We start from the raw sequence: 26625 nt of genomic DNA, 5'->3' as shown, positions 1-26625 counted from the left end.
GATGCGAGTATGAATGAGGCTGAGTATGAACGAGTATCCGTTCTGAGGCTGTGAGAGTAAGAATGATGAAGCTGTGAGAGTATGAATGATGAGGCTGTTAGTATGAATGAGTTTCCGTGATGAGGCTGTGAGAGTATGAATGATGAGGCTGTGAGTATGAACGAGTTTCCGTGATGAGGCTGTGAGAGTATGAATGTTGAGGATGCGAGTATGAATAAGGCTGTGAGTATGAACGAGTCTCCATCGTGAGGCTGCGAGCATGAACGAGTCTCCATGATGAGGCTGTGAGAGTACCTTTGGATCCACACAGAGCCATGATCAGCGGACTGTTGCTTTTGTCCAGTTCTCTCAAACATGCACTGCCTGCGTGATCTCTGATGACCGACAGCTCCTTCAGGATCAGTGCCTACACGCACACAAAAGAGAATTTTTAAAAATCTATTATTTAAATATTAGTCATTATAATTATTAAAACAGTGCTATATTTAAGTTTGTTATGTTTCAAAATGCAACGTTATAATAATTTAAGGTACGTTAAAGACAAATAAAGCATGCAATTAATCAAATTAATTCATAGCAATCATGCAATTACATTTTGTAATTGATTGACAGCCATAAAATAACTGAAGAAATATATAAAAATAATTATATATATATAAAACATAGTAAAAAATACTTTGAAACTATAAAAACTTTGAAACTAATTTAACCTGAAAATATAAATATAATATATAATGAATGTTAATATTTATTTTCTGGTATATTCATATGTGTGTTCAGAAATAATTTGCATGACTCTATAAAACATTCTCTCCTACAATATACATTTAATAAAAATAATTTAGGTTTTTCATAGTATTTTTTTGCATTAGGGACTGATTTCTCCAACAAAAAAAAAAAAACCTAACTTGTATTGCCCAGAAATCTGCAAATTACTTAATGCATATTTAATTGTAAAAATAAATATTTAAGGGTGCATATTTAAAAATGTTTAATATAAAAAAAATGACCAAAAATAGGCTAATAACTATTCCCAATGCGTCCCCTATTCATCTGCAGTGCCATGCTTTAATTAATGCATATATATTTTCATGAGTAAACCTCGAGAGTCTCCTCGGCGGTGCAGCCCGGCTGCTGCTGTAAGCGTCCCGTCTTCAGCGCATCAATGTATTCATCACATTTCTCATATCCAGCATCCAGAAGCTCCTGCTTGGCCTTCAGGAGCCCCTGACCAGGAGTCACGTCCCCGATGCCGATGGAGAAACCACGATTTGCTAAAACACACCACAGAGGAACACCGTTATACACACATACCCACACACACACACACACACCCACCCATCCACCCACACACACACACACACACCCACACCCACCCATACACCCACCCACCCACACGCACGCGCGCGCACACACACACACAGCAGATGAACATCATTACACACACAGACAGACTCACAAAGGTAGACGGGCGCCAGGCGGGCGAGGCGGGACATGGCATCTGCCGCCTCCTGCTGCCCCCAGTCCCGCAGCAGGATGTAGAAGATGTTGTTCTTGGATCCGGAACCCAGAGTGCCTTTATCCATACTGCCACACATCAGCTCACTGTTGTGGATCACCACGACTGCATACAAGTTCACGTTATTAATTAATAGTAATTATTTCTGAAGTTTTACTGGATTTTACAATGAGCAGAACAACATTTCAGATGTAAATGTAGGAAATGCTGTAAACTCGGTTAATGCAAAGTCCATGAAACAGAGTTACACTCACCGGCCACTTTATTAGGTACACCTGTGCAACTGCTCATTAATGTAAATTTCTAATCAGCCAATCACATGGCAGCAACTCAGTGCATTTAGGCATGTGGACATGATCAAGATGATCTGCTGCAGTTCACAGCGAGCATCAGAATGGGGAAGAAAGAGGATTTAAGTGACTTTGAACGTGGCATATTTGTTGCTGCAAGACGGGCTGCTCTGAGTATTTCAGAAACTGCTGATCTACTGGGATTTTCACGCACAACCATCTTTAGGGTTTACAGATAAAGCTCAGACAAAGAGGAAATATCCAGTGAGCGGCAGTTCTGTGGGCGCAAATGCCTTGTTGATGCCAGAGATCAGAGGAGAATGGCCAGACTGGTTCCAGCTGATAGAAAGGCAACAGTAACTCAAATAAGCACTCGTTACAACCGAGCTCTGCAGAAGAGCATCTCTGAACACACAACACGTCCAACCTTGAGGCGGATGGGCTACAGCAGCAGAAGAGCACACCGGGTGCCGCTCCTGTCAGCTTAGAACAGGAAACTGAGGCTACAATTCACACAGACTCACCAAAACTGGACAATAGAAGATTGGAGAAACGTTGCTGCTCTGATGAGTCTCCATTTCTGCTGACACATTCAGATGCTCGGCTCACAATTTGGCCTCAACAACATGAAAGCATGGATCATCCTGCCTTGTATCAGCGGTTCAGGCTGGTGGTGGTGGTGTAATGGTGTGGGGGAGATTTTCTTTGGCTCCATTAGTACCAATTGAGCATCAACGCCACAGCCTACCTGAGTATTGCTGCTGACCATGTCCATCCCTTTATGAGCACAGTGTCTCCATCTTCTGATGGCTACTTCCAGCAGGATAACACAGCATGTCATAAAGCTCAATCATCTCAGACTGGTGTCTTGAACATGACGATGAGTTCACTGCACTCAAATGGCCTCCACAGTCACCAGAGCTCAATCCAATAGAGCAGCTTTGGGATGTGGTGGAACGGGAGATTGGCATCATGGATGTGCAGCCGACAAATCTGCAGCAACTGTGTGATGCTATCATGACAATATGGAGCAAAATCTCTGAGGAATATTTCCAGCAGCTTGTTGAATCTCTGCCATGAAGGATTAAGGCAGTTGTAAAGGCAAAAGGGGTCCAACCTGATACTTATAAGGTGTACCTAATAAAGTGGCCGGTGAGTGTATATATGATCAGCATGTCAAAAACTAAATCAGTTTATGTGTGCATGTGTCTTTTTATGTGCATTTTAATGCTATTTTTTCATGTAAATGGCTGTATAGAAACAAATGTAAGCACGTGTCTGTCACTCACAGGAGTCATTAGCACACAGATCCTCCCCTTTACCGCAGTATTGTTTGCCTTTGGTGCGCAGGTTGGCCATTACCGGACAGCTTTTACTGGGCTTGAGGATCAAGCTGAAGATCTGCTTCCCCGTCCACAACCGGATCGGCTGAAACAACACAATCATGCAGTTATTAAAAGGAGACGACGTCAGAAAAACCTCCACACAAAGACAGCAGCAATTTAACAGCTGCCTCTCCAGTACAGAATCATCTATTGACTAGAATAACTTCAGGAGGAAGAGCCTGTACAGCATTTATGAGGAGAGAAATCATTACGTTCAGTCATTTCACCCTCAGTCAGAGTCAATTCACACTAGGGCTGCACTATATATCGGTTCAGCATCGCAATAATCACATCGCAGGACGTGCAATGTGGAGTCAGGATTATAGTTGAGCAGGTACAACAGTGATAACCAACCCCCAGGCTGACGATCAATTGTTACCAGGCTGCACCAGAAATCATTAATTATTTCTGTTTTATTTATTATCCGAGTCAGAAAGATCTTTTATTGAAAAAAAAGGCTTTTATTTTGAAGAATTATATTCTCAAGGTCACATCTTGGGTCACTTGATCACCCAAATTTAACCAAAAAGCAGCAAAATGAGTAAGAAACAGACGTCTTTGGAAAGTTTCTTTGCTAAGGTGAAAAGGCTCAGTGAAGGACCCATGAACTGCTGAGGAATAGATCCGATCAGCTTTATACTTTGTATGGAATATACACATTTCGGTAGACTAATCATCTCAAGCAAACACAGAACACCCATAAAAAACTTGTGTCACAGCAATGTGTTGTTAGCTTGTCATCCTCTGAGGACCACGTACACCCCTGGGCCGCAGTAAAATTGTCAAGCGCTGACCAGTCCGTGGTGATAAAAATGTTGGGGAGCACTCATTTTTTGTTTAACCATAATATATAAAGTGAAAGTCTATCAATTGCTTGTGTTTTAGGGCCTGCTTAAACATTTTAATTAAGTTTAAAGCATTTGGGCAAAAGGAAAATTACAATTGTAGCTTTAGCAAAGATTAATTGTATTTAATTATTTACACAATGAAGAATATACAGCTTTATTGTACATTTGATAATTTGGTATCACATTATTTTGGTGGTCCCTTTAACGCATTTTGCTGAATTTAAGTTACATTGCATATAAATGCCAACTAATTCTCATTAGATTACAAGTAGACTGTTAGGGTTAGTGTTAGTTGACATGTACTTGCAAAGTTTCTTATAGTCAGTTAAATGTCTGTTGAAGGAGCAGTATCAGCAGATATTACAGACTACTAATGCTTAAACTAAAAGTAATTGCCATGTATCTGCAATGCTACTTTTAGTCAAAAGAATAGGGACCATAAAAATAAAGTGCTACCAAATATTTTATTTCTGTATCATTTGTATATTTGATTTATTTGTCTCTGCTTGTAATTTGTTGATTATATTATATGCACTCCCCTACAAAATTATCTTAATCTAAAATCATTAAGCTATCTGAACAAAAATCGCAATAGAGAGAGAGAGAGAGAGAGAGAGAGAGAGAGAGAGAGAGAGAGAGAGAGAGAGAGAGAGAGAGAGAGAGAGAGAGAGACAGAGAGAGAGAGAGAGAGAGAGAGAGAGAGAGAGAGAGAGAGAGAGAGAGAGAGAGAGAGAGAGAGAGAGAGAGAGAGAGAGAGAGAGAGAGAGAGAGAGAGAGAGAGAGACAGAGAGAGAGAGAGAAACGAGCTGTTCAATTCTGGCTGCACCTGCATCAGCCTGACCCCCAGTCTGTCCAATATAAGGCCCTTCTGGCCAATGAAGAACACACTGGTATCTGAACATCTGAAGGGACCTCAAACCGAATCAGTCCCTAAACAAAACCTTCACAAACCCATTGGCAAAACATTCAAATATAACTATGATTAAAAACTAAAAACTGAAATCAACCTCCAAACTAATCTTTAATGTTATTCGGCCCTAAACAGAACCACACAGTTGACAAATCATTTATCATTAAAACAATTACAAGAAAAACCCATTCTTTCTAAATATCGCCTCTGTGATCAGGATCTGGAAATGAATAAGGGCAAACAAAAAAATCCTGGACCCCTAAAGAACAGAATATGTAAACAGTGCGACAAATCAAATAGAGGATGAAACACACTTCCTTCTGTTCTGCCCTAAATACACCACGACTAGAGAAATATTTTCCCCCAATTTAAAACATTGACTAATTCATTTTTCATTTAAATGACTCAGATAAACTTTACCATGTACTCGGAGAGGGTGAATTGATGTTTAGGCTAGCTGCAAAATATGTATACACCCTACACAACATAAGAAATGGTTAATGTATCTTATTTAAATCTAGACTTCATTTATTTATTTTATTATTATTATTTATTATTATTATTATTATTTTTATTTTTATTATAATTATTATTATATTTATCAAATGTATTATGTGTTTTTTTTTACATTTATTTACAATATCTACTGTATTCTTATTTTTTCATTTGATGTTCATATATTACATATTTAAAATGCTTTGGCTATACTGTATAAAAGTCATGCCAATAAAGCAACTTGAACTATTTGTGCATGCATTTATTAAAATATTATTTGTGCATTTTGTTTTTTTCCATACTGTACGAATATGAAGGGCTGAGCATGAATGAGTTGGCCCCTCACAAATCTCTCTTTTGCATTAATATTTACTACAGGAAGCTCAACAATATTATATTTGTGCATATACATTAGATTAGTCCGTACTGAAGCCAAATCTGGAGCTTATCTAACAAAATAATAGCGGTGCAAAAATTACTAGCTCAAATGTATATGTTAGGGATAAATATTAAATAAATGTTTATTTGTTTTTTTTTTTTAAATAATAATAATAGTAATATAATTCCAATATTTTACATCAATTTATGTTGTAAAAATGTACAATCTTTCTATTTATAAAGATGCCTATTGACTAAAATATTATTTTAATAAAAATATCTGTTTAATGAATCTGTTTAGTTCAAATGCACCAAAACAGTGTGTGAAAAAAAGCAATTATATCTGCGTATCCATTTACTTAATTTCTTATTTGCTTAATTGTAATTCGTGTAATGTTTAAATACTTGACAAATCATGCCAATGAAGCTCATGTGAACTGAACACAGACCATGGAGTGTCCCATATTCCACACCCACCCATATTTCCACAACTCTCTCCTTTTATCATCTATAGAGATATCCCATAATTTCCATAGCCCAATCAAGTTATGAAAAATCAATTTTAGTGCATTTTAGTCAAGTTGCCAGATCTTGTATGAAGCTCAGCACCTCACACAATTGAGGAAATATTCATATCTCAAAGCATGCTTTACCTCAATCTGGCAACATAACCCAGTTATGATGTTGATTTTTACACGGGTGGTAGAAGCAGGATTTATAATACTTATAAATACTAATCGCTAATACTAATTCACTGTAACAATGACCATTATGTGTGTGATTATTTGATGAAGTTTAAATTAAAGAGATACACACACAGGCCCGTCACAATATCTATATTTTGTTGTAGGATATATTGTGAAAAATGATATTATTGTCATTTTAAGACACTCAATATATAATGCCAGAATGACAATTTTATTTTATTCTTAATTCAATTAGAGTCATTTTAACAGTTTAATAATCAGGTATTGGAGTCAGAATGTGTAAACGCAGGTCCTAAGTGAATAATAATAAATGTTAACAAAGGTAAAGAGTAACAGAGGCTGTGATATCTGCTACCAGATCTATTTTCAGCTGTCAGACACACTCATGAGAATATACTATAGTAATTTATAGTAAATACTACAGTGCTTAACCATACTGACAGCTGCAATAGAGAAAGCGATGTTGAGCAATCAGCTCAAATGTTGCTGGAATTGGTGTTTATGTATGGGCGATATATATATACTGCATCACCAGACATGATTGAGGTCATGTCCATGAGATGTACGATAAGTCCATATATTGATTATTGTGACTGGTCCACACACACACTGAAGGTCACTCTGACAATCACCTTGAGGATGGCAGGATGAGGGAGGGAAATCTTGATTTTCTCATCTTTTCCCACCAGGATTGAAGCGACGATCTGACAGGCTTTGGTTCGGTCGAAGAACGTGTCTTTCAGTGTGAGCAGATACGCACCTGTTTCACAACACAGAAAACACACCAGAACATGAGCAGCTGGACTGCACCATCTACAGGCCAAACATCACAAAAGCATCAAATCCAAGATCATTCATTCATCCACAAGCCGTTTAAATAAAATAATACAATAGATGGTCACACTTTACAATAAGGTTGTATTAGTTAATGCATTTACTAACATGAATAAACAATGAACAATACATTTATTACACTATCTGTTCATGTTAGTTAAATCAAATACAGTTGTTTATTGTTAGTTCATGCTAACTTACGGTGCATTAGTTAATGCTGTCAAGCAAGGATGTGGATGTTAATAATGCATCAGTAAATGTTGAACTATAAGTGCTGTTCATAATAAGTTCATGTTGGTAAATGCAATGCGTGCACTAACTAAACCGTCTTGTAAAGTGCGAGCCAGATTTTTAATAAAATATTAATGCATATTTGGAGTAAATCTGCAGCAAGATCTGACATTTTAGGGCTCAGAAGATGAGAAAAGCAGCATCTAAACATCACTCCGACATTCAGATCGAAGCTTTCTGATAAATACTTAACACCAAACTACAAAAAACACCTTGTTCAAATGTAAGTGCTCTTAATACACGTCATATAATATACTTTGCATTGCTTGAACGACTTTGTGACTTCTTGGTCAAGTCACCCTCATAAATAAGATCTTGATTTTTTTTTACCTGGTTAAATAGACGAATTATGGGGTTTTAAACATTCAGGATGTAGCGCTATTTGGCTAATAAACTGGGTTGGGCGCCAGGGGATTAAAAAAAAAAAAAAAAAACACTAAAGCTTCTCAAATAATTCAATTAAATAAAAAATTAAGCTTCACCAAATTCATGATTTAATCAAGTAAACCAAAAATCAAATATTCAATCAGAACAAACAAATCAAAATATTATTAAAACAAAAGCAAAAAAGCAAACAAGCTTTAACCTCAACACATTTTAAACTCATCTTAACAAAACTAACTTAAATTTCCAGGCCCAGGAACAATACCTATTAATTACCTTTTACAAAACAGTCAACTGGTGATAAATTAACCATAAAGATATCAGCAAATCATTTCTGAATATACAAAAATCAATATTAGGGGTGTCACGATTTAGATTTTTAATCGAAATCGATCGAAATTTATGCTCAATTTCGATTATCAAATCAAAAAATAGAATCGTCGATGCTGCCACGCCCCCATGTCACGTCAGCTTGGCTTGCCAAGCGGGAAAAAAACAGGCTTGTTGAAGTGCTTGTTAAACTGCAGAAGCAGGAGACCCGTCGACAGAGCTTAAACCCTCTCCTCTTTCAATGAAGTCGCAGGTGTGGAAGCATTTTGGATTTCCAGTGAGTTATGTTGACAACGTTCGTGTTGTCGACAAAAAAAACACAGTTTTGCAAGCTCTGCTATGTACGTATTACGTACGGTTCGTCCGATAGACAAAACCGGCATCGTGATCCTCCGCCCGCCCTCGTTGCAAATTCGCTGGCGAAAAGTTCACACTCAGGCCCTGTTTACACTGTCTGTGTTTTTAAATGGCATTTTAGAACGACAACGATTTGACATCCACAGTGGCGTGTAGCATTTCTGAGCAGCCCTCCTTCCTCTCTACCTCTGAAAATGCACATCACATGACCACACAGACACAGACGCACACACAGCCATGCGCTCGAGACAGCAGGTCCAGGCAGTCAGAGGACTGCTTCAATCTTTCACTCACTTGTACTTCGTCATTTTAGCGAACACCTCAGATACTGTTGGCTGGTTCCTGTTGGTTGTGCGTCTTTTTTACCGACGCCATTATAACGACACAGATCACTGCCTATTCACGAGTCCCGCAGAAAAAGTGATTGACAGGTGGTAATTATGTGTGTATCTTGCCTTTATTCATTTACTGTATGATTTGTTTATGGATAAAACAAAGACCATGCAGGTCAGGTAGTTTAAACGGTAGGCTACAAATAATTTATTGGTCATTAATTAATTAATTATTCATAATCGAAAATCGAATCGTGACTTTAGAATCGAAAATGTAATCGAATCGAGGATTTGGAGGATCGTGACACCCTTAATCAATATTAATCAAAATGTACCCACTAACAAATAATAATAATAATAATATTTCAAGGCCAAACTCATCACACATCATTGAACTTATAAAACTCAATTTTACACTTCTTTACATAGTAGATTTTCCATTTGTGCACGCTGAAGCAATCATGAACTCAATGCACTTTCTTCAATGCGCGCGCAGCGAGGTTGCAGAAAAAAAACAGGAGTGCTAGCATTTACAGTGAGGGAATGGCATCCGATGTGGTACAGAGTTTGTTGTTGTATTAGAAATAGGTTATATTGATTACATATTATATATATTATTTACATAATATTATAACAGCTCGTCACCCAGTGATAAGCACAGTGATTATGCAAAATTAACGTCAAAGTGTGCGGCGTTCATCTGACAGCTCCATTTGTGATAGCACCCTCCAAATGGATATTGGATAAGACGAAATGACCAAGCATCCAGCCCCAAATATATAATCTCAATGAAGCTCCGAGTGATTTTACAAGAGAGAAGTTAAAGGTCTACAAGCCTTTGGATGCCTACAATGTTGTTCTGTGTGGTCATGAGGAAATAATGCTCCATGATGACCAGATTCAAAACTTTGTAGTGCTAAAAACCGAGATTCTGCTTAGCCAAAGACAAGGAAAGAAGACAGAGCTGTACAAGGCCTGGGTGATCATCAACAAGCAGAACAACTGCACCTGTACGGTAGGGTATGTGGATGTACATGTTTACATTTCCTTCTGAGCATTCAGTGTCGCAGTTTAATTCACCATGTTTAAATGTTTTTGCTCAAAGCATTTCTGCAATCAAAAACCAGTGATGTGTCTGATTCAGCATAGCGTGAACTTACCTGATATGACATGACAACTGCAGAGTCCAGCATTTCTAATTAGGTCCTCACTCCATTCAGCTCTTATGATGGCAGTTAGCATTAAAAGCAGTGTAGGTAGATGGGTGTACGGTAAAATTTAAGTGTTCAATCTCTAACTTTCGATTTTGGCATCCTACTGCAGAAACGAGACATGTTTTCTAATGCAACCTTTTTCTAATGCAGTCTTTTTTTGCAACCGGTATGCCAGGTTGAACCCGTGTGACGTCATATGTGACGTAGGTTTTTTTATTCCCCTATAAAGTAATGACTAAAATAAAAATAAATCTTCTGTCTCACCTGTGAGGAAGTCCTGTATGGCTGCGATCAGTGGCTCGCCGTTTCTTGGAGTGACCAGATTAGCTTTGGTCTGTGATTAAAACAGGATTCATTAGATGTAGCATAATGATCAGACGCGAAGGTGTGCAGAAGCTGCCCTTAATAGTCCACCAACTAGGGATGCAAAGATGAACTGCAAATTAATTCATATTTGTGACTACTGGATAACTACACCAAAGGTTGCAATCAAACATGCCATCTTATTAGGCAGCCAGTGCTGACATATAGAGCAAATGCTTCCAAAGATTAATATTTGGGGTGTGTCATTTTTATCTATACCATTATATATACACTCGCTGGCCACTTTATTAGGTACACCTTACTAGTATCAGGTTGGACCCCTTTTGCCTTCAGAACTGCCTTAATCCTTCATGGCAGAGATTCAACAAGCTACTGGAAATACTCCTCAGAGATTTTGCTCCATATTGACATGATAGCATCAGTTTCCTGTTCTTAGCTGACAGGTGTACCTAATAAAGTGGCCAGTGAGTGTGTGTGTAATGTACACAGGTAAATGTACACAGTATAAGATACTTCATAGGTATATATTACACTCCACACACTCACTCACACACACACACACACACACACACACACACACACACACACACACACACACACACACACACACACACACACACACACACACACACACACACACACACACACACACACACACACACACACACACACACACACACACACACACACACACACACACACACACACACACACTAGAAGAGCGAACATGGAAAAGGGAACTTTTATCTACTTGTATTTTTATAACAGAACAAATTTTTATTTATTTATTTATTTATTTATTTATTTATTTTTATTTATTTATTTATGCACGCACATCTTGTTTTTTTGATTAACCCTTTTCTAATGTGATAGTCTGAAATGCACATAAATTAGCTGGATGTAAACCTAATACATCTAGACCTTTATTTGTGTTCAACAGAAGAAAGAAACTTATAAAAGTGTACAACCACTTGAGTGCTAGTAAACGGAGGACATTTTTTATTTTTGGGTGAACTGTCTCTTTAATAAATGTCAGATTGTTTTATTATGTTTGATATGAAAGACTAAATGCCATGTTTAGTACAGTATTTTCCGTTTCTCACCCCCATGAGGACGAGCGCTTCAGCTTTGGCCTCCTCCGTCTGCGGCAGGTGAAGATTCATCTCGTCTCCGTCAAAATCAGCGTTATATGGCGTACACACACACTCATTAAAGCGAAATGTCCGATGAGGTTTCACACGCGCCTGGAGCAGAAAACACAACAAACTACAGCAATAAATTCCTCTGAAATGCATCTTTATTCTATAAAGATATCATAGATGTATACATTAGATAACACATACAGGCCCTGAGCATGCATCAATACCGCCGCCATAGTTGTCAGGGCTCCCAGCATAAAAGTAATTTAACTGCACTAAGATAAGACCAAAGTCAATCTGAATATGCTCGACTTTAGCGCTGCTTACGTGTAGTAATGAGAAAACAATGCATAAAGGCAGAACATTCATAGTTAGGATTTAGTTTACACTTTTGTATGTTATGAAATTGTGTGCTCAACAAGAAACATTTATGATAATACAGTCACCAAGTGCACTGAACATAAGGCAAAGCAGTACACACGTGCTCTAAATATTCGGCTTTTGCTAGTATTGATGAAGAAAACCAGTGAAAATGTGAATGAAATATGACATGCCAGAAACTTGTATTATTGTTAGCTAAGTGAACGTAAGCCTTTGAAGTAACTTATAAGGATGCCTAATAACACAGGGCTCAAAATTACGACCATTTTGGTCGCATATGCGCCCAAAATTTGACCTATGCGACCTCAAAATATGTGGGAGCATTTGTGCGAGTGCAAAAAATTGTTGTGCGCGACCAGTTTTTACTGCAAAATGTTCACCACATGCGCGGATTCGGGAGACGTTCACACAGAATGCATCTCTAAGCTCTTTGTCTGCACTTAAAATGCGAATCGCAGCGCTCAGGAATGGTTTAAAACAGTTGTCATGTCGACTTGCTGCAGTAAAAGCCAAGTCTGTAATGCTTGCCCCGCCTTCGCGCTCTTCTTATTGGTCCACCACTGCTCTAGCACTGAAATATCAGCTGTCAAACACTCAGTCAAAGCCTTCTGGCTTGGAATGACAGGGAGAGCTACTACCGTGAAAAATTGTTGCTATTAACATGACGTATGCATTTAATAAGGTACAGTATACGTCAGAAGCATCAGTGCAATATCAGACAGCACCCGTGAGAACAGCACAGTTATACCCTTAACAGATTTATTCATGTCCAGCAGTGCGTGCAGGGCCGGTGAGCGGTACGTGTATCTTTTGGTCATTCAGTTATGTTAAATAAAACCCCTACTTGATTTCATGTTGACTTGTTAAATTGTTAGATTATGTTCATATACAAATGAGGAGTAACTCACGATATGCGCCATGATGCTGAGTTTGTGCAGAGACGGCTGTCGATTGAACAGAACGATGTCTCCATCAATCATGTGTCTCTCCACCACGTCTCCGAATTTCAGCTCCTGAGCCATTTTCTCTCGATTACCGTACTTTAAAAACCTGAAACACAACACAATCAGACCATAAACAACCACTGAAGGCATGATGCTTGGAGGAAAGGAAATAAAGCATGCATAATTTAAGAAATATATTATGGTTATTGCATCAATAGTATATATGTTTTATCTGCATCACAGAGAGGTGTGATTAAATTACATTTATTTTTATGTGCCCAAGCATTTGTTTCATGGATTGGTTATTTATCTAAGTTTGACCAATCAGATGGAGTCAGACTATTTTTAGTCCCGCATCCACATGAGGTGCTGTTCTACTATTGGCTAAAGTGATGAAAAAGGGCTGAAAATTAAAGAGCCCATATTATACATGTAATAGGGTCATATCTTGGTTGTAAGGGTCTCCAACAACAGTCTAATATGCATGCAAGGTCAAAAAACACTTTCATGGTCTTATAATCTGCATTTATTTTTACCTAATTATCCCAGCGACTCCCGTATGAATCGTCCAGTGATTCATTTGTTCCCAAACCCCTCCTTAGCGCGAAGCTAATCTGCTAATCTGCTAATCTGATTGGACCGATGACAGTCTGCTGTGATTGGTCGACTGCCTTCAGTGAAATGCCCAGCAGCTAATCAGCAATATAGAAGTAATCACAGTGCATACACGCTCGATAGTGTAAGGTGTGGAGTTTAGTTCCCAGTGGGTCAATGTATATACAGTCGATGGACTTGAAAATACAGAAGACTGACTATTTTATTAAGCAAAAACTCCAAAAACTGTCAAGGAGATCTCCTAGCTTGTCTCACTCTGCTCTTTTCACAGACACACACACACGCGCACACACACACACAAACACACACATTGCCCTCGTCCTTGCGCGTGCACACACACACACACACACACACACACACACACACACACACACACACACACACACACACACACACACACACACACACACACACACACACACACACACCTACACATACACATAACCCTCCTCTTGACGACAATGCGCGCGCACACACAAACACACACACACACACAAATCCGGACGAAAGCGCGTGCACATGCGCACACACGCACGCACACACATTACCCTCCTCCACGGAACGTAAACAAAGCAGCACGGGTCGCGTTTTTAACGTGGCTTTGCATGCGATTTGAGAATATAACGAGTTAACCTGAGACAGTACACGCGGTTACAAGTAACAAATCACAACTAAATACATTTGCAAGCTCGAGTAAACGAGGCAACAACTTTAATCGCACGTACTTACACTTGAGAAATGGAGGAAGAAACTGATCATGTCCTGACATGTCTATCATTAAGTTACTCTCTACTGATCCTTCCTTCAACAAATGCTGATGAAGTATTCTTTGTAGCATGTAGTTTCCAGAAGTTTCCAGTAGTTTCCAACTGCTTGAAGCTGGGCTTATGCTGAGGTTTCATCTTTGGGTAGATACTCGATAATATCCATCTGCAGTGTGACTTCAATCGACCGGCATGTTTGTGTGTGTGTGTTTGTGTGTGTGTGTGTCTGGGTTTCTGCGTCAGAGGGCGGGGCCTCAGGTTTGAAATCTCCCGGGTTTGCGCGTGCACGTGAATAACTTGGTTTCGTTCGTACGTCATGGCGAAACACCTAATGACTCGGTATCAAGGCGACTCGTTTGAAGCACTATGAGTCGACTCTTTTATAGATGAATCAACAGTTTTAAACACTGTATTCTTACAGATTTAAGCCTTAGCTGGATACTTCACTTCACTTAGAGCTGTGTTACACACTACATGGAGGGGCATTTTCAAAACCCATAATATGGGCTCTTTAACACCAATGGCTGAAGTCGAAACGAGGGATAAATAATGACAGCCAATCAGAATTTAGGTTTTTAGTCAGAGTTTAAACTCAGACATTAAAAAATATTAATAATTATTTTGGGGTCGTTGGCTTAGAAGTGGTATACGTACTTTAAATTATTTATTTATTACTGGTAAACTAATTTCTTATGATGACTTGAAAAAAAAAATTTAATTAGAAGGACAAGATTTTTGGAAATACTTACAATTCAGACACTGTTTTAAAACAAAGGTCCCCAAGGTACAGAATAAGAGTATGTTGGAAACATTTTTCTAACTCCCAAAACAGCTTCAAATAGTATCACCGCTTTACAAATTTAGTTCAAAGATTAATGATAAAAACTGTGAAAATTTATTAATTAATTTTCCACTATGAGAAGCAAGAGGTAAATGTACACAGTATAAGATACTTCATCGGTATATATTACACTCCAGTGCGACTTTTTAGAATGGGATGCTTAGATGATAATAAATGCAGGAAATGTAAGAAGGAGATTGGTAAATACTTAATTGCATTATGGCAATGTACAAAGATTCAACCCTTTTGGGAATCTGTGTCAAGACATTTAGGTAGATGTTTGGGGTTTAATATCCCTCTCACCCAAGATATGCCTTTTGGGTCAGTGTATCTTTTGGTCATTGGATTTTCATTTTAGAAACGGATATTGAAAAACCAAAAATGGTGGAAAACGAAAAAACAAAATTCAAAAATAATTAGATTATCTTTTTTTTTTTGAATAACAAAAAATAAAATCACCAGAAAACAAAAACGAATAAAGACTTGTTTTTTACATGCTGAAACCAGATAGGCTGACTCATTGGTTTTCGTTTTTCACTATGAAAACGAAATACGAGCCGTTTTTTCATTTTTGTTTTAAAATTCAAAAACCAAAATCAAAAAACGGTTCGTTTTTAAATATCCGTTTCTTAAATGAAAATCCAATGACCAAAAGATACACAAGCCCTTTTGGGTGACAAAACTGAGGGCCTACTCACACTATGCCATCCGTACCGTGCCCAGGCCCATTTCCCGGTTCGTTTGAGTAGTGTGAGTGTGCTGAGTTGGGCTCAAGCACGGTTCACTTGGCCGGCCCTGGCCCGGTTGGAAGAGGTGTGCCTTAGCCCGGTTCACTTGGGCTAAAAAAAACGCGCCAAAGCCCGAAACTGAAAGCGAGACGTGACTTTTGGGACTGTTTCATATGGATTTATTAATCATTATTGTTCAGTGAACACAAACTGCCGTCGTTTATTAAAGACGCAAACCCCTCACTGCACCACAGCTGCACCTTCAGCAGACCTCCTCATTCCTGCAGCACGAGAGCTTTATGATTGTTTATGAGCGCCAAAAGTGGAGGATCTGTTCGGCGAAATACCTGACTGCGTGTCCCCGCATCCCTAAGGACTGTTTGGTGAAATTTTTGACAGCATATCAAACCACTGAAACGATATAACTAGAGAAATCTCCTCTGTGCTGCTGAGTGAGTGAGAGAGCACTTCTCACTGAACAGCGCAGCAGCGATGACGTAAGCGTGCCGAAGCCCGTTTGTGGTGTGAGTGCGGGCCGTCGGGGGAGACGGGAGGGGGGACAAGCGTGCTTTGGCCCGGTTCGAGGCAACTGTACCTAGTGTGAGTACGGCCTGAGGTTCCACATGTTACAAATGATAAGTTCACCCTTATAATTGTGGACATTACTACAGCAGCACGTATAATGCTAAGATTCTGGAAATATATTCAATGCCCTACACTTAAATTATGGATGAAATCCATGATTGAGAATGTATCATATCAGAGAATGTTGGCCAAAATGAATAGTGATTACAAGGAAATAGGTATGTGGGAGATTTTCATTACCTCACTTGAAATGTGAATGTATCTATCCTGTATCAAGCTCTGTACTATTATTTTTAGTATTTCTATACTTTTGTTACTGGTTATCAAATTATTTATTTTTTAAATAGATGAACAAGTTTATAAATTGTGAAGAACTTGTATACATTTGATATATTTGTATGGTATTGTATGTTATATCAAGAATAAAAATTGCATTAAAAAAATAAAAATAAAAAACACACACAAACTACTAAATATCTTTAAAATGACAGCTTAAATAATGAAAAAATAATTAAATCTATTAGCAAAATCTCGATGACAGAAATATTAATGCTTTAACTCTTTCTTAGTTACTTAGACCTGAAACATGCTCATTCTAAATCCAGCACCGCTCATGAAAACTGACTGGACTTATTAAAGTCTACATACTGTGTAACACTTCATTTTGTATCTCCAATGTATCTCCATGTTTGTTTGTTTTTTCTGTTGTACTACTAAAACCTTAAAATAACACTATAAAGAAAGAAATAATTCATAATTCTGTATGACTAAATCTACAGACATAAACTAGAATAAAACAAAAAAAACAGACAAATTATATGAAAATTAAAAGAATAATAAATGAGAGTCGTAACTATTGCTGTGTCCAGGCATTTGTTTGTTTCATGGAAAGGTTGTTTATTCAAGTTTGACCAATCAGAAGAGGCTGTACTATCTTTAGCCACGTCTCCACATTGGGTGCTTTTCTGCTATTGGCTAGAGAGATGAAAATATGGCTGAAAATAAACACCAATGCCTGGAGTCGAGATGAGAGACATATAATATTTATTTAAATAATAATATATAAAATTAGTATTAATAATAATGGGGGGGCGCGGTGGCTCAGTGGTTAGCACTGTGGCCTCACAGCAAGAAGGCCGCTGGTTCAAGTCCCGGCTGGGTCACTTGGTGTTTCTGTGTGGTGTTTGCATGTTCTCCCCGTGATGGTGTGGCTTTCTCTGGGTCCTCAACTTTATTGTACGAGTGTGTGTGTGTGCGTGTGTGTGTGTGTGTGTGTTTCCCAGTACTAGGTTGCAGCTGAAAGAGTGTCCGCTGTGTAAAACATGCTGAATAAGTTGGCGGTTCATTCCGCTGTGGTGACCCCTGATGAATAAAGGGACTAAGCCGAAGTATAATGAATGAATGAATATTAATAATATATAATAACAGCCGATCAGAATCAGTATATCTGAATATCGGTTTTCAGTCATTCATAGTGTTTTAAAGTCTTGAAAATGTTTGCAGTTGGATGTTTTGCCTGAATTAGATGTAAATCTTTTAGAAAAACATCCCACATATGTTAGTATGATCACTAATAAATTTATGATTTGAAGAAAAACAGCCTAATAAAAAAAGTTAGACCACAAAAACTCATTATGGCAATGTTTACCAATATCACATAATTTTCCAGTATCCCGCAGCACTAATATAAGCCAAATTGAGTTTATTTCTCTGCACGGAGATATAATGATGATTTTAAATAATGTTTAAACGAAAAGAAAAAAAAACAATTCTGAAGTAATATCATGAACACTTTTGTCATGCTTTACTCTAAAAATCTGAATTTGCATCAGAATGCATCGCTACTCAACACATCGCAATAAAAAACTACTGTCATGAATTCAGTATGGAAAAAGAGCAGCATGAACATTTGGCTAAACATCTTTTTTGTGTTCAAAAGAAGAAAAAAAAAAATGAAACACTTTAATTTAGGTCACAATACACACATTAACTAACACTAATAACTGAATAAATTGCCAATTAGCTGCAGATTAGTTGTACGTAAGGTTGTGTTTAGGTTGAATTAGGGATGCAGATTAAGATCATACTTTATAACTACTAAAGAACAGTTCATATCATAGAGCTAATAAGCCAGTTTTTAATAGAATGAATTATGAGCTAAATTAAGTGTTATGACAAAATGATTTCTGTCAGGTTTGCATTGGTGTGATGATGATTATTGTTGTGTTTTATGACCTCTTCATCTGCATGTGTCTCTGCTGAATGAAGTTTGCTCCTGGATGAACTTCTGGACCGTTTCGCACCAGTTTCCTCATCAGCTCAATGTTGGCTTTATTCACCTGAAGGACAAAAATACAATAAAAGTCTTCATATGACATGACAGATAACAGACATGTCAATCATCCACACTATAATACATTATGGCAAAGGTTTTGAACATGCTTTACCACTGCATGCAGTTTCAGGATGGACAAATATTTACGGTCACTCTAGAAAAAAAAAGGTTTTAGTTTTAAACATAATTTAACACTTTCTTTTAATTTAATTAATTTTGATGAGACTATTTTTAGAATATTTATTTATAGTGAATTTATTTTACAAAACAACAATTTAATATTTCAATAAATATAAAAAAAACATTTGTTTTAATTAAAGCATTTAAAAATATTTTAATAAACATGTTTTTCATATTTAATTCTTATTTTTTATTGCTATGTGAAAGTAGATTTCTCATATTCATGTTGATTTGATTAAACTAAATGAAAAATGTAAAGTCAAAAAACTAAAATACAAGCCAAAAACTAAGAAATTCAAACTTATTGGTAAAAGTATCAACGATATTAATATTATAATATTGTCAACACGTCTAAATCCACAGACATTAAAAACTAAAATAAAACACACATGAATAACTTAAAAATTACAGATTAAATAATGAAATATTAAATCCAAATTCAATCTATTAATAAAATCTCAACAACAGTAATATTAATACTTCTGCATGACTAAATCCACAGACATAAAAACAAAGCTAAAACTAGAAAACACACAAATTACATTAAAATACAATTATAAATGAAAGTTGTATCTATTAGTAAAATCTTAAATACAGAAATATTGACAACACGCCTAAACTCACAGGTATTCAAAACTGAAATAAAACACACACAAATAAAATCCAAGCTTAAATCAGGGGTGCCCAAACCTTTTCGTATGAAGGGTCAAGAGCCGTATGTCGAAGTTAAATATACCAATCTAGAAAATATTACTTTAAATTTTAATATCTAATGCATACTAACTTTTTAAATGATAACTTACTGCAATTAAAACAATCACATTTACAACACAGTGGAGTTCAATTCAGAATACACAAGCAGAATCTGTCTTTGACTTGATTTGCTCAAAGTCTCTGTCTGGTGACAGTGTGTACATTTAAACTAAATCTGATTAATTTACACCATTTAATTACAGTTTTTATCAACAAAACAAAACAAACAAAGGGTTTCATTAAATTTGAATTGACAATCTCGAAACCATACCAATCATTCTCTCTCTCTTCTCAGATGGGATGGCGGGCCAAATCAAAGGTTACCATGGGCTAACTTTGGCCCGTGGGCCCTTGTTTGGGCATCTCTGGTTTAAATAATGAAATAATAATTAAATGAAAAAAACTATTAGCAAAATCTCAATGACAGAAATATTCATCCCTCAAAATAAGTAAATCTAGCCATGAAAAAAAATAAACTAGCACACAAATTACATTAAAATTCAAATAAAAACTTATAGAGATAATAAATAAATTCAAAATATTGGTCAAATCTCAACGACAGAATTATTAATACTTCTGAAAGTCTAAATCCAGGCTTTAAAAAAAAACACACAAACAAAATCACTTTATAATGAAAATAAAACCTTAATTAAATAATAAGTGAACATTCAAACTATCAGCTAAATCTCACCAGCAGCTAAATTAATTAAAATGCATGGGTTCGATACTGAAGGAATGGGCAGGAGATGGAAAAATTTAATGCAGAATTTGTAAGCAGCATGAAAAGCATGTGATAAATGGATAAAAGCCCCGTGATTTAAGGCACATTTGTGCACTAACTTCACTCTGACCTTCTCTGGATAGGTGAGGATTTTGGCGACATGAACAGGAACTGCGACTTCATCAATCCGCAGGTTGGGGTCTGGAGAAATGACTGTTCTGCCGGAGAAATCCACTCTCTTTCCGGACAGGTTTCCACGAAAGCGCCCTGAAAACAGCAAGAGAGACGTGACACCGTAAGGGCTCGTTCACACAGAATGCATCTCTGCTATTAAAAAGGCTTAATCTGGCCGCTCAGGAATGGGTTAAAAAAGTGCATCATAGCACGAAGTCTATAAGACGATGGACCCAATGTTGAATAAGTCGTAAATGTACATTCAGCCTTTTTAAATAACCACAGTTAGCTTAATTACTTGGTAAATAATTGCAACAGGTGTAAACACAGCCATTTCCGCAGAGCCTGAGGGGCTGTACCTTGTTTGCCCTTGAGTCTTTGCACAAAGCCGCGAGTCCATTTTTTGGGGGCCATGTTGAGCGGGATGCCGGACAGTTCACTGTTGATGTAGAGCGCACACTGGAGCTGCAGAAAGTCCCAATCCTCCATGATCATCTGTGTTTTAGCTCCTGTCATGCGGTGCTGTGGGGGAACAATCATTACACATTTACACACAAATATATGAACATTATATATGCTCAAGCACATTCAACAAGCGCATTTATAATCGGACTGAAACGTTTTGAAAAGATTTTTGATCATGTGACCTGTACTAACAAGTCTGACCATGTGAACTGAGCTAATGAGTCTGATCATGTGACCTGCGCACCTTCTTGATGACATCATTGAGGAAGATGATCTCGGTCAGCTTCATGGTCAAGTCGTCCTCATTGGTGCCTGATTTGAGGTCGCTGACGACGGACGGCCGGATGCACAGCGGCGGCACCAGCAGGCGGGTCAGGATCAGGTCGGCCGGTTTCCCGGATTCGGGATTCATCAGCAGAAGAGGAACGTCCTTATCGGGGATCCTGCGGAAGAGATTCAGCACCACCAGCGGATTCAGGTTTTCCTGGAGATCAAAACATAAACATAAATCTAAACATAAACATATGTGTGTGTGTGTGTGTGTGTGTGTGTGTGTGTGTGTGTGTGTGTGTGTGTATATATATATATATATATATATATATATATATATATATATATATATATATATATATATATATATATATATATATATATATATATATATATATATATATATATATATTAGGGATGTAACGGTATCAGAATTTCACGGTACGGTAATACCTCGGTATGAATGTCACGGTACGGTATTTATTGAATCATTTACAGGAAAAAACAAAACTTATGAAAATACTCCAAAAAAGTGCCAAAAGTGTCAATGACATACAAATTAGCCATCTATCTGTAAGCTTTGAAACAGGAACTTCAATTTTAATAACAAAAAACTATTAAACCATGTAAAAAAATAAAGTTTCAATTTAGTATTGTTGAAAACTCATCACATTCAACATTTAATCACACTCAGCCCATCTACCCAGATGAGAGCTCTGCTAGTCGGACTTCTCATCAAGCATCTCCCGCTGGATCTAATCTCACTATATTTATTAAACGGGATATTTCATTTATCTTGTTGTCTTTATCTAACGACATATTCCCTGACTTTGGGCATTGGAATCTATTACTTGTTCTCAGATAACGTGTTTTGGCTGAGCGCAAAGATAAGTTAATGATTAATGTAACCACGTAGCCTATTCTGTATATTGACTGATCGCTTGCCTTTATTTCCTATAATGTATAAACTTATTGTATGTTATACTTTTATAATGGCCATTATCGATTATTAAAACTGATACTCAGCAAAAGAGAGGGTGTGTTTCGTATTTTCACTGAAATTGAAAGGAGGCAGTTGTTATCGGCTCCGTTTTGTTATAAATATCCAGACAGTGAAGATGACGCTCATCTTATACAGCACGGCGCCTCAACATTTCTGCTGTCTAAGTTGCTAATATTAAAATGAAAATAGGCAGTTCCTTAAATCATGTTTACATTTTATTGTTGAGAAAGTGAAACAATGAAGCCAGGGTGATGTGAATGAAGTTATAAAGTACACTGTTCCCTTTGAAGATTTACCCGTGTCCTCGGTATAGTCTGCTTTTCCATATCAAACTGAGAAGAAGAGACTGCAGCCTTGATCAAACTTGCGAAGTCTGAACTTACACGGAGATAATGCAGGACTGAACTGTGCGTGTAAAGCAGGTCGCACACCAGAAACGACGCTCGGCGGCGCGCCACGTTGCGCCATGTATTTTAGAATTCTAATCATAGGTTTCTATCAGGATACACACACCGGCGGCTGTCGGCGGCGCCCGGCGACGGCTCAGGACGCAGTTCATTTTTCAGCCGCGCCACAGAGCGCCATCTGATTAGTTTCATGTTAAATATCATTCGAATGTGCGCGTCTGGTGTGCGATACTTTAATCTGTCATGTACGCGCCGTGTCGCGGCGCCGAGCGGCGCTTCTGGTGTGCGACCTGCTTTAGAGTTTTCCAGCTCTTTTCATCCCCGCTTCTAGCAGCACACTCCATTTCCGCATTACTGGATCTGTAGCAACAACAGACCGCAAGGGATGATGGTCAAGCCTGGGCTGATGGGAATTGTAGTTTCCGGTACCTCCCGTTCGCTTCATTCGCCTGAGCAAATTTTCTCAGAAGACCTATAGTTTTACCGAGTCATGCGACTTCGGTAATATCGAAAAAAATTAATATTGCGGTATGACGGTATTTACAATACCGTTACATCCCTAATATATATATATATTTTTTTTTTTTTATAAACATATTTATGGTTTTATTTCAACATTTGTACCAAAACAGAACAAAAGCTTGTACAATAACACTGATGCCCCATTCACACGGGGCGTCAGCATCAACGCAATGTGTGTGTGTATATATATACACACCTGAATTAGGGCTGGGCGATTTGGCAAATTCAATTTGACCAATTTCAGTTTGACCGATTTCAATTTCGATTTTTTTTTTTGTTGTTACTAGTCTTCTCAAAACATTACAACAACATTAACTGAAGTAACATTCTCTTTAAAAGTAACTTGAAAAACCATCTGGTTAAGAAACATTGTGTTTTTAATGGCCATGTCATACAAAAATCGGTCAAGGTGTAAATAAATGTAAAACTAATTCACGAGTTATATTGCACGTGCAGGAATACAGAGGGATTTTTTGCAAGTTTTGCTGAGCCTAGGAAAGATTGTCTCTTTCAGACTTTGTCTTCTGATTGAATGTCAGGTTGTAAAGCTGCTGCCTTTTTCTTAAAAAGATACTGTGGAAGAAAAGGACTGAACATGGAAACTGTAAAGCCTAATTTAACCCAATGTGTGAAGTTGTGGACGTAAAGCAGGAGCAAATACAAGCACCAGATGTGTGTCTAATATAAAATAATATATTTAATCTATTTTTCTTTTTCCACCTTTTAAATACCGATCATTTGATGCGCTTTGCTCCACTCTCTGTAATATGCTGGCTGATCTGTCTGGTTTTCAACTAGGTCCACTAAATGACGTCATGGGGGCGGCTACTTTCATTTTCACTGCTACAGGCCCTCACCTCTACTCGTGTTCAAACCAAAAGATCGGCGCGGTTTTTCACATGGCAGGCTTTTACGTCGTTCATACATGTTGAGATCGAGTTTATCGACTTGGTGAGGGAATATGTCTTGACAATCCACACAGACGTGACTCAGACTAATGCAACAAGTAAAATCCTACATGACTTCACACTTTAACAGGCAGTCAAGCAGGTCGCACACCAGAAGCGGCGCGACACGGCGCGCACATGACAGTTTAAACTATCACACACCAAACGCGCACATTCACATGATATTTAACATGAAAGTAATCAGATGGCGCTCTGTGGCGCGGCTGAAATATGACCTGTGTCCTGAATCGTGGTGCTGCGCGGCACGTTGCTGAGAGGCGCTTCTGGTGTGCTTCCTGCTTCATAAAGAGTAAACCAAAGCGCATTAGTGCCATTATAATGTGTTAAATATATATTTTTGAAAAAAAATTGCGATTTCTCGATTTGATTCAAAATTAAATCACCTGAAAACGTAAATTCGAATTAATCGAAAAAATCTGAAAAATCGCCCAGCCCTAACCTGAATGTTTAGATTTTTTTCATGTCTGAAATTCAAGTACTTTCAAGAACCGTGTGTTCGGTAGTGCTGTGATACTGACCTGTGCTCGGGTCAGCAGAGACTCCACTTCTTTATTGTGTTCGATGGCGACGTCAAACGACTGCAGAAAGTCCGACACTGCGGGGTCGACGACCTTCTTCGTGCTTTTATACTTTTCATGAATGATCTTCAGCAAACCGCATTTCTTCACAGAGCCTGAGGAGACACCAGACACACTCATTACACCATAACACACTCACCGCATGACATTTCACCGTTAATCTTTGAACCTTCTTTCTTTTTGTTTCACAGCATTGATGGGAAAACAGTGGCATTGATTAGGGACGTTCTTTTGTCTCCCTTGGTCTGAATTTAATAATTAAACCTCTTCATGCATGCTGGACTGCTGACTAAAAAATTTATTGCACCAAAATATACAGCAATAAAGGACATTATTAGAATTTTAAGACCATTTTATACCACTTATTATATAATGCCAGAATGACAATATAATATCATCATCTATTCAGATATAATATCTATCATAATCAGATCTAATTTCAGCTGTCAGACACCCACATGAAAACACACTATAGTCATTTACAGTAAATACTGCAGTGCCCTTAACCATACTGACACTGACACCTCCAATAGAGATAGAGATGTTGCACAATCAGATGTTGCTTGAGTTGTTGTTTATGTATGGGTGGGATATATATTGCATCACCAGGGGTCCGTTCTTCATACCTTGCTTGAATGATCTAAGATGATTTGGCAGATCCTGGATCTGTTCATCTTGATAACTGATCTCTCGCTAATTTGGTTCTTCAAACAAGTTTGCGAATCAGATTAGAATGTCTGGATGAACTGATCTGAGATCGCTGCGTGTGTTGTGAAGGACAGATCTATCGATTCTCGAAATCATGATCAGCAAAGATTGGCTGACGGCACATCAGCGTAATGACATCATCTGATTAATATTCAATTATACATTTGAGCTGAATTACATCAAATTAGCAGTAAACGGTTTATTAAATATGACACGCTATAACCTTCCACATTTGTTGTGAGCTGCAGGCTTAACACTTTCATGTGTCAAGAGTATTCATCATGTATTTCAATGCATATTAATGTGTTTCAAGAGTTCCCACTTAGATATGCTTAACACTTATAGCAGGTTTGGCATGCTGTCCCGGGAGAGAACCCTGAGCTCGGAGATATTTGAGCCCAGGGCTCCCGCCCGGTCTAGAAGCTTATCAGGAGAACCGAGATCAGGTAGGTCTCGATCGCTCCCCCTTTAGAAGGGGAGAAAAAGGAGGAGATGGGGTGGAAGGGGGGATTCTTCCAAAATGAAGATAGTGCAATGAGGAGAAAGTGATCCATTTATACTAAGCTAGGATCATTCTGATTGGATTATTACTGATTACGGATGAGTGGCCAGCGGTGCACAATCATATCACGTGCTCCTCTCGAAATTAGTTTATGAAACTTCACTTAGTTCTACATTTAGAAAATATTCTCTTTATTATAATAGCCGGTTTTTTAATCGCTGTATGGAATAACTGGTTGTTTACAAAAGCATTTTGATATTGGTAAAGGCATCTGCAACTTCTGTGAAGCATCAAATCATATTAACTGTCAAAACATGTTGCATAAATGTATTATTGCTTTAAAAAAAGAGTCACATATTGTGCATATCTATCATAAACATTGTTCTAAAGCGATCTAAAAAGTTCATATCAATAAGTTTTCTCTTTGCACCACCAAGTGGCAGT

General features: G+C 37.7%; 1 protein-coding gene across 2 annotated transcripts in view; it reads right to left on the bottom strand.

Moving 5' to 3' along the window:
• The window catches only part of polr3a (polymerase (RNA) III (DNA directed) polypeptide A), a 69879-nt gene that overhangs the window by 33667 nt on the left and 9587 nt on the right, over positions 1-26625 (bottom strand). For both annotated transcript variants that reach the window (XR_015503571.1, NM_001276496.2), the window contains exons 5-17: positions 24912-25066; positions 21468-21707; positions 21118-21280; positions 20715-20851; positions 18831-18934; positions 13027-13168; positions 11702-11842; positions 10539-10608; positions 7165-7292; positions 3099-3237; positions 1460-1624; positions 1102-1274; positions 295-406 (exon numbers count right to left, since the gene is read on the bottom strand). Coding sequence is in view for 1 of the 2 variants with exons in the window: in NM_001276496.2 (NP_001263425.2) it covers positions 295-406; positions 1102-1274; positions 1460-1624; positions 3099-3237; positions 7165-7292; positions 10539-10608; positions 11702-11842; positions 13027-13168; positions 18831-18934; positions 20715-20851; positions 21118-21280; positions 21468-21707; positions 24912-25066 (1869 nt within the window). In the remaining variant the exon portion in view is untranslated. The remainder of the gene's footprint in view (positions 1-294; positions 407-1101; positions 1275-1459; positions 1625-3098; positions 3238-7164; positions 7293-10538; positions 10609-11701; positions 11843-13026; positions 13169-18830; positions 18935-20714; positions 20852-21117; positions 21281-21467; positions 21708-24911; positions 25067-26625) is intronic.

Source organism: Danio rerio, chromosome 12 (genome assembly GCF_052040795.2).
Source record: "Danio rerio strain M-AB ecotype USA chromosome 12, GRCz13ab, whole genome shotgun sequence".
Classification (NCBI taxonomy): Eukaryota; Metazoa; Chordata; class Actinopteri; order Cypriniformes; family Danionidae; genus Danio; species Danio rerio.
The sequence above is the reverse complement of the archived record's forward strand: the minus strand, read 5'-3'. Positions and strand labels throughout refer to the sequence as shown.